At 42.3% G+C, this 9,519-nt stretch overlaps 1 protein-coding gene across 1 annotated transcript; it reads left to right on the top strand.

The window, feature by feature from the left end:
• The first annotated feature begins 2,661 nt into the window (after window positions 1–2,661).
• LOC136546166 (enhanced ethylene response protein 5-like) lies at window positions 2,662–7,631 on the top strand. Its single transcript, XM_066538136.1, has 12 exons — window positions 2,662–3,034; window positions 3,109–3,202; window positions 3,283–3,372; window positions 4,252–4,317; window positions 4,516–4,605; window positions 4,694–4,750; window positions 4,860–4,921; window positions 5,011–5,098; window positions 6,848–6,924; window positions 6,998–7,072; window positions 7,156–7,261; window positions 7,350–7,631. Exons 1-12 carry the CDS (start codon window positions 2,736–2,738, stop codon window positions 7,473–7,475), a joined length of 1,230 nt encoding a protein of 409 aa, XP_066394233.1. The 5' UTR covers window positions 2,662–2,735; the 3' UTR covers window positions 7,476–7,631.
• Window positions 7,632–9,519: the final 1,888 nt, after the last annotated feature.

Genomic DNA, 9,519 nt, shown 5'->3' with positions numbered 1-9,519 from the left:
AGTCGGATAAGTCTTGCGAGTACATTGTGTACTCATAGTTTATTTACCCCTGTTGCAGGTAATGCTTGAGGAGTAGCCGTTGTGTGAATGATTCTTCTGGTGGGCACAGACGGATCCTTGTTCATTATCGATAGATGTGTATTTTCATTCTGCTGTTTAATATTCCACACTCTAAATAAGAACTCTGGATGTATGAAATGGACTAAGTATTGTAACTCGTTCTCATTATTGGATCATTGGAGAAAAATGTGGATCATTCGGGCACTCCCTTGGGGTGTGTTCGACGGAACCTGTCCGACGTAGCTCACTCTCGGGGTGCTTAGTGTCACTAGAAGACAAGCGCCTCCGTAAGTGCGTTATTTCGGAAGGTTCTGCCATAAAACGTAAAATTAGAACACATCCAATACCTCTGCCTATACGTGTCCTCTTCATCGAACTTGGCTACCTTGCAAGGATCGCCACTAAAGCACATGGGCACTGGAACACCACTGGGCAGAGGCAATGGGTCGAAGGCATTTTTGGTCATCCGGTCATAACTATAATTTAGCAATTTTCGTTCTAAGAACCGAAAGCAATTAACATTAAACTCTACACCTAGGGTTTTTCATTTGATCCACAACAATGAACCCATAACATAACAACGTGCGCTGAGGTTACCTTTGTTTGGTAGCTTTTCCACGCCTTGGCGTCCTATGGTTGTATAATATAAATATTAAAATTGCATGAAACCCTAAGTAATGACGATTCTTAAGTTGAAAAATCTGACTAATATATACCGAATCGATTTGATGGAGCTCCTAAGTACTTAGCTATAGCCTATAGGAGCAAAACGGGTATAACTCCCTTCTTGCCAAATTGTGTCCTCCAAGGATGTGGGGAGCATATGACGCAGCATCACGTTAGCACTGGGCGCAGCATGGTGCTGACCGCCTGGTCTTCGCGGAGGCGCAATGGACGCTTAGGGCCAGTGAGAAGGGAAGTTAGAAAGGGATCGAGAAACTTGTTCCCGTTCATTTGAAGGATAGAGGAGAGATTTTGAGGGATCGGGAAAAATTTGGAGGGAAAGGGAATTTTTTTAGACGAAATAAGAATTATATTAGATTATAGTTGGGTATATTATCACGTTACAATCACTCTAGAATACACTACATATATCCATAAACTGATTTTCATCTAAATTGTACCCACGCTGTAAATAGCTCCAAATCTCAAATCCAAACATGTATGACGCTTCGTATGGATGACCACACTAACAGACACTCGGCAAAAGACCTAAGAACAGATGACCAATGAACGACGGCCAACATTTATGCAGGCGAAGTTGAGAAACTTCTTTCTTGTGTCTTTCTTCTTCTTCTTTCTACCACCGAAGAATGAGGAAGACTGATCTGAAACTTGTTCTTCCTAGTCCTTCATCGTGGGCAGATCTAACCACAACAAAACGGAGAAGAGACCGAAGAAAATTATTCCATGGCGGCGACATCATCTCCGCCTTGATGTCGCCGTCTGGAAAGAAAAGTCTCCATGTCGTCATGTCAATGAAGTCACTGACGCCATAATTGTCGCCCTCATCTTCAGCAGAGCCGTCATAGAGAAAATGATTCCACCCTGCCCCGTCGTCGTTGCCGTCGCAGGAGAGAAGGAGGATGAGATAAATCCCCAATAATAAAAAACTTGACATGAAGAGACCATAAGCCTAGAGACTCCATCTACTAGAAAAAACTTATTAAAGCGATGGATCCCCACTCCCTCGGACCTCCAGTGAGATGCCGGAGGGGGAAGGGAGGGAGACCAGTGGTGGTGGAAGGCGGAGGCGGCGGCGGCGCTAGGGCGTTGCGAGTGAGAGGGGCGAATCACGTAGCTGGGGCTCGTACATGCTCTTGAAATTTCCTGAGCTTAGGGCGTGTTTGGATGGCTACCACATCTCGCAATTGGAAAGGGAATTCGATGGAGCTCTTTTGTACTTAATTTTCCGTATTGCTAGTTATATGGAAAGAGTGATTGGTTAAGATCTGTTTGATTCAGCCGTGAGTTGTGGATAAGTTAATAATGTAAAATTTAAGCTATAGAAACACTGTTGTGAGCTATATGCTGTGAAAAAGTTGTAAGTTATTTGTTTAAAATCCTCTTTATTTCCTTGAAACAAATGTGAAACATCTCCATTTCCAATTATTTGGAAAAAAGTCAAAATCCAAAAGCAGAGTTAAAGTGCAAAAATTATATATACCACATAAAGGAGTAGTTGCTTTTGAAGAAACAACTTTAAATTCCACCAATTTGGTTGGCTAAGCTCTTTTCGGCAGTCTATTTTTTTTAAAACCAAGCAGCTCTGTAAACTCTGTTTTAGGAAAAAAATGGTTCTCCACGATGGAATTTGTGGAAGGAGTCCTAGCGAGATCCTGAATCAATACCGGCTCCGTTCAGAATCTGAAAAAATTTGTGAGTGAAAAATATTATTTTGGATGAAAAAAAAGGGCACGGGAACGGGGCCACCGTTGTCCGTGGTGAGCAAAGCATGGTTCAATTTGCAAACAAACTCAAGCCCACAGCTTCCAACGGCGACCAACCTTGACCATCGATTTCTCAGTCGACGGTGAGGATAACTGATCGCAGCCACCCTTCGTAACTCGCTAGTCACCTTACCCACTAGCTGTACCCGTGTCCCGGCTTCTTCCAGCCGCCGCCGCCGCGGTACTCGGAAACCCCAAACCCCAACGGGGCCGCCGTCGCGGGAGATGGCGGCGTACCTGAGCATGGGTGAGGCGCACCGCCGCATCGGCGACTACCTCTCTCGCGTGACCAACGCCATCTCCTACTCCGACGGCGCCGCGCTCGCCTCCCTCCTCTCCGTCTCCTCCGCGCCGGCCTCCACCCCGCTCTCCGACGCGCTCGCCGCCTTCCCGGACTTCCCGCGCCTCGCCGGAGACCGCTTCCCCCACCTTGCCGACTTCCTCGTCCCGTTGCTCCGCGCCATCCACTCCCACTCCATCCAGCGCTTTGCCGACGCCTACTCCTCGTTCGAGAAGGCCTCCAAGTTCGTTCCGCATCCTCCCGATTCGGTTCAATCTATTGGAGTTTTCGAGGATGTGACGTGTTTTTTGGTTGCAGCGCGTTCCTGCAGGAGTTTAGGAACTGGGAGACGCCGTGGGCGATGGAGGCGATGCACACGGTGGCGCTCGAGATCAGGCTAATCGCCGAGAAGGTGAGCGGAGGTGGCTGATCTGGGTTTGTAATTTTGTTGGTATTTTGGCTCATGTATTCTGGTTCGTTATCTTGCTGTAGGCAGATAGGGAGCTTGCTACGAATGGAAAGAACCCAGACAAGCTTCAGGCGGCTGGGTCATTCCTGATGAAGGTTTTCGGCACACTAGCGGTACATTATCTTCAAACGATTTGTTCAGTCTTCTTAATGATAATTTGGACTTTTGAGCATCAAATGAATTACCAGGACAGTTGTGAACTGCATTTGTTACTTCTTGTGCTAACCAGCTAAGCTTGAATAGCTGTTGGAATTATAAAGGATAAACTATCATTTGATGCAGTGTCTTACCATTTTCTGATTCATTAAATTATGAGGAATGGCATTGAGGGGGTTATTTTACATAGAAATCTTTCTGGATCAGCAAATATGCCCGTGCGTTGGAACGGGAAAAAAATCCCCGTATGCCCCTATTCCAATAACAAACATGGTCCAGTATTTTTTTTCTTTTATCGTGTACATGAAAAAACCACTTTAATCTTAGAGGAAAACCATCTATTTATGAAGAATCACATGGCAAGTCCAACTTACAAATAAATAATTCGTTGCCCGCACATTGCTATGGTAAAATATTAATTGCAATAGTTTGAACTCGCAGATTTTTTTATTTCTGCCATTATAGTTTCCATTGCATTCAGCATATTATCTCTACACATATTTGCTAGAAATCATAGAATCTTAACTCACTATACTAGCGAACATGCTTGGCGTTGCAACAGGAATATAGCAGCATATAGCTCAAATAGTAAATATCCTTTAGACTTACTACTACCAGGATCAAAACATGCATAACATTAGGCAGGAATAAGAAAGAAGTGACTAGTATCCATAGCCTATCTCAAAGAAGCCAAATGCACATGTCCCAACAATCATTTGTTAGCAACTTATTAGCATAGAGATAGAGATGGTATGGCGTGGAGAGATAGATAGATAGAGATATTTACTTTTACCATAATTTGTGTTGTGATAGCTATTTTCTGCTCAATGTTTCAGGTGAAAGGACCTAAGCGTATTGGAGCACTCTATGTTTCCTGCCAGCTATTCAAAATTTACTTCAGGGTAGGATGATTTTCCTTGTAAAGTTTTGTTCTGGTATATGTAACTTTGTAGTTGGGTTCTAATTGAACATAAGGTAATATATACGATATGTGGAGGATATAAGTAGCAAGTGACTAAGTGTAGTATGTGCACTAGTGCATCTGTTCTGTATTTTTTTTAAGTTAACAAATGCTTGAAACTGATGAAGAAATTATGCAGCTTGGAACGGTAAACCTTTGCCGTAGTGTCATAAGAAGTATCGAAACTGCAAGGAATTTTGATTTTGAAGATTTTCCAGTGAAAGACAAGGTGATCTGAACATAGTTTACAGACATGTTTCCCTCTCAGAGACTTAATCAGTTACATTGACATTTTGTTGCCGCTTGTGATGTTACAGGTCACTTATATGTACTACACTGGGCGGTTGGAGGTGTTTAACGAGAACTTTCTTGTTGTAAGATCTGTCTCTCACACATGTGAACTTATTCATGGTTACAAACTACGATGATTTGAACAACAAAGCAGCAAAACTGCTTACACCAGATTTTGTTTAATTGGATCAGGCAGATCAGAAGCTAACTTATGCTTTGATGCATTGCAATCCTCAAAGCGAGTCAAATTTGAGGTACTTTTATTGCATGGAGTTTTCTGGCTTGTGGTTTGACAGACCTGGTTGTTTAGAGCTTAGACTCTAACTTGTGCTCCATTTTTTAGGAGGATTTTGAAGTTTCTTATCCCTGTAAAGCTTTCTATAGGTGTACTGCCAAAAAGGACTCTCCTGGAGCGGTACAATTTGCTTGAGGTATTTTACTCATACTTTGATTCTTAATTAAGCTGGAATAAGTTCGCATGCGATATATGCTGTAGAATTGAACCGTCCAACTTTTTTCAACCACAAAACCAAGCAAGCACTGTTTGCCTGATCATTTGTTTAGCCTGTTTAGACAGCATTTAAGCGCTATACGGTGGTACACTGTTTCTGTTTAATTGGCTGTTTTATCCTGTTTAAATGCCTGTTTTGTAAATTTAAATGTCTGTTCAGTTCGAATAATGGCTAAACAGTAAGCGACCAACTGTTTAGTGTTGGAAAACACTGTGAGTGGGTTACTCTTCTGTAAGAGGTCGCTTGGCTGGGGCTCCTAGGGCTGGGGGGGTAGGGTTTGGGGAGAGAGGAAAGGGAGGTGGCGCAGAGACAGAGAGGAGAGGGGAGGCGCTGATTAGATTGATTACATCCTCCTTGTATATATAGTCCCTATTGGACTTGTATCCCAAGCAACTACGGGAGATCCTTATAGATTGGATTCTCCATTCCATAACAACCCATACTCTAATATGGTAAACCTCTTAACCTAATCCCTTCCGGGACATGACGGCGGCGTGGGTGACGGCACCCCCTCCTCCTGGCGTGCGCGGCCCTTCTAGGGCGCGCTGGAGCCGGCTGGCGCCCCTCCTTGGGCCTCCCTAGGCCCGTTAGCTCTAGGTTGGGGGCCTCTCATTAGACGTATGACATCTTCACAAGTTACTTAAGTAACATCTTAATCACAAATTGTTTTGTTACATCTGAAGAAATTTACATGTGACAACCTATCAAGTTTGTTTGCTTCATGTTGATGTATCATATTGATTTTACAACAGTTATAGATAGGATAATTTGGTGAGGATTGTGAAAATTCATTTGTACATGACAAATAGTTTAGCCACATATTGGTTAGTGGTTACAGTTTTGAAGAAATCTAAATTTGTTGTTTCTTTGAGAAAGTTTACAAGTATCTGAAGGGTACAACTTTTCTTATTAAGTTTACCCCAACTTTTATGTGGGAGTATTTGAAAGAAGGGATGTGAACCTGTAAGCCCTCTGAGAGTGGAACCTGCTACATGCATTAGGAACAGCCCTTCTCCCATCTACCGTTGTCACCAGTGTTCTACATACTGGTCTACCAGCTGTATACTTGGTTCTAGACAAGCATCAGGTGTCCCTATGATACCCAAAGTATGCTGTGTAACAACTACTAGGTGGGTTGACCTGTCTGAGTACTAGTTAATGATTTTTAGAACCTACTCACTCTGTAGGTCCTTAGTCCTGACTGATTTTATTCACAGCACTATCTATTTATCATCAATCAAAGACAAGCCTTTCTCTTTTCCCTTAGTTGCCACAGTGATGATTGTGCTAGTTTTAAAAACATAACCAGGTCTGTTATCGACTTCAGAGATAAACATGCCAAGTTACGGAAGGGAACACACTGTTTTAGTTTGACATCAAGCTGATTGTTTTGCTTAGTGACTGCTATTTTGAATTCCCTTACTGATCTGCTGGTCGTCTAATTAACAGCTACTACTGTTCTAGTTGATCTCTACTTGCAAGTTTGTTTGATGGAAAAGCTTCGTAGTTGTTACTTTTGCTAAAATATGCCTTTCCATTGTAGGTCTTATTTGGTTTTGTGAACATCTTTGCCTCGTTTTTAATAATGCTATAGTTACTCGTATATGGTGGTCTCCCCTGTTTTTTAGTAGTTATTAAGATTGCACAAGTGGTAATATAACCTTTCAGTATGCAGATGTTGTGACTGCACTAAAGAGAGGAGATCTCAGGCTTCTCAGGCAAGCTCTAGACAAGCATGAAGACCAGTAAGTTGATCTGTTCCTCTCTAAAAATAGTTCCATTCCGTTAGTCATCTCTGATAGCTTATTGTTTTGCAAGATTTTTGAAATCTGGCGTCTACCTTGTATTGGAGAAACTTGAACTTCAAGTCTATCAGAGATTAGTTAAGAAAATGTGAGCACAGAACTGAACCCGTCATTGTCGTACTTTACATTCTATTGTGACTGAACTATTTTTGCCCTGCTATTCGTTCACAGCCATATCATTCAGAGGCAGAAGGAACCAGCCAAAGCACATCAAATTAAGCTAGATGTTGTCGTAAGAGCTCTGAAATGGCTTGAAATCGACATGGATGTGGATGAGGTGCTTTGAGAGTACAATAGTTTATGTTATCTTTTGCATCTTATGTTTCTAATGACGTTTTTAACATAGTTTGTCACCTTGCTATCAGGTGGAGTGCATCATGGCATGCCTCATATACAAGAATCTTATAAAAGGTTACTTTGCTCACAAGAGTAAGGTCCTTGTCCTCAGCAAACAAGACCCCTTCCCCAAGTTGAACGGGAAGCCTGTTTAAACACAATTGTTACTGAGAATCCTGTAATCCGATGAAGTTTTTTTGTTCCGCATACAGAGATGGTTAACATATTAACTGAAACGCCTGCCTGACAGGGACATTTGTATTTAAGTACCCCTGGATGTAACCTGTATCAATGTACCATTATTGCCTTAATGGCCTTCATTTTCTGTACGCTATGTTTATCTATGATGATGTTGCAAGGTGTGCTGGGTCGTTTTTTTTCCCGATCATGTTTAGAAGAGAATTTTTTGTCCGGTAGCCAGATCAGCAAAATGACTTGTCAAAATGTGATCTGGCTTAGAAATGTACATGGATGCATCCGTGCGTTTGTTTCCATTTCAGTCTGGCATTTCAGGGATAGTGCTGTAACAATCAAAATCTCAGGATCTTCTGCAGTGCATTGCAGAGGTTCTGTACTTGCAAAAATATGTAAAGAAATTATCACATAAGGAGTACTGTGAGGAAAAAGGGGAAATACAGTACGTAGCATCAGCAACAATGAGTTTATTTTTACAAGAAAAAAATGTGTTTTTTACAAGGAAAAAAGGAAACTACGTTTGTGCAGCATTGGTACATCCAAAAGCCTCTGCACGATGCAGTTGGTTACCGCTGTACGAACGTCGGTACGTCGTACGTGCACGAGCTGTGTTAGCCTGTCACCCAAATTCTCGCTCGGTACACCTCGGGTACTCTTCGCCCATGCGACATACACAAATACATTCATGGCCATCGCGCATCTACCGTGGCCGCCACTAGTACGTAGTACTACAAAATACACTAACAGCCGCCGTGCGAATGAATGAATGATGATGAATTCGCCCGAGAACAAACAAACAAAAAAAAAGAGCCGTGCAAGAAACTGGGACGCCATCCGCCATGAATTTAGGTGGACCACGAGAACGTGGTACAAGATCATGATGCTAAGCACGCATGTGCGGCGATTGGCTGTAAAAATCCTGATGGAGCTATAACCATCTGGGATGATGTTCCTCATGGGTTGGAGATTTTGGTGTCCGGCTATTTGGCCGAGACTGATGAGTAATGGAAAGCCTTTCCATTTCAAAAAAAAAAAGTGATCATGATGCTAAGCAAGTTTATTAACAACCGTGACTGAGACCGCGTAATGGGAAGTACTGTAGTAACTGTAACAGGATGCATTAGCTATAGCTGCATGATCGGATCTCATCAGATGCCGGATATGATTGGAGCTCTAATTGTCCTACTCCTAGTTTGTAACCTGTCCTTGTTATGCGGTAAATTGCGAGGGCAAAAGTTGTACTCCAAAAAAGAAGGAAACGTAGGAAGATCCAGTGATTTATATTTAATTTGCAAGATCTAGCTAGCACTAGCAGCACAGCAAAGCAAAGAGCAACCCAGGAAATTACAAAGCTTTTCGAAAAGCCGATGAAGTTGATACACCAATAGACCATAGATAGAACAAAACTGATTTAGAAAAAAGGAGGAGGAGAAGAAAAAAAGCAACCAAACTGGAAAGGCATCAGAGTCTTTGTGCGGTCTGTTCAACGTGCGTGACGTGCCGCGCTATGCTGGTTGCTGGCTGTCATTTTGTCAATTCAGACAACTTAGCTTGGATGGATGGATGGACAATATAATTCCTCCGATGTTCCTGCTTCCTAGACAGCTTCATTAGCTAGCATGGCCCCGGTTAAGCTCCTTAAACGCTGGCTTTAATTTATTTATTTCTTTCACACTGCTCAGTGCTCAACGATATATGCCCAGTTCACTTGGCTTATAAGTCATGGCTGAAAGTACGGTTGACTTTTTTTTTGTCGTGAAAGAAAAATATTGTTCGTTGGCGGAAAAAGCACGGCTTATAAGTTAAGCGAACATGACGATAGTAGTGCTGTGTCCTTTCTTGATCCAACAAAAAAACAGCTCTAGTAAACAAATTATCTGAAACAAAACAGCCAGGACACGTATATTCTTTCGCATAAAGAATGCAACTGTCAAATTGATATAGAAAAAAACGGGAATACTATTTCACCCCGACCATTTTTCAGTCACGACCTTTTCGGTATCT

This window comes from Miscanthus floridulus, chromosome 3 (assembly GCF_019320115.1).
Source record: "Miscanthus floridulus cultivar M001 chromosome 3, ASM1932011v1, whole genome shotgun sequence".
Taxonomy (NCBI): domain Eukaryota; kingdom Viridiplantae; phylum Streptophyta; class Magnoliopsida; order Poales; family Poaceae; genus Miscanthus; species Miscanthus floridulus.
This window is presented reverse-complemented; position numbering and strand designations above follow the sequence as displayed.

Bases quoted from the DNA above. Each gene is read 5' to 3' on its own strand.
- LOC136546166 (XM_066538136.1), top strand. From the start codon at position 2,736: ATGGCGGCGTACCTGAGCATGGGTGAGGCGCACCGCCGCATCGGCGAC. The intron at 4,751-4,859 runs GTAAGATCTGTC...TAATTGGATCAG, and splicing joins TTAACGAGAACTTTCTTGTT to GCAGATCAGAAGCTAACTTA. The intron at 4,922-5,010 runs GTACTTTTATTG...TCCATTTTTTAG, and splicing joins CAAAGCGAGTCAAATTTGAG to GAGGATTTTGAAGTTTCTTA.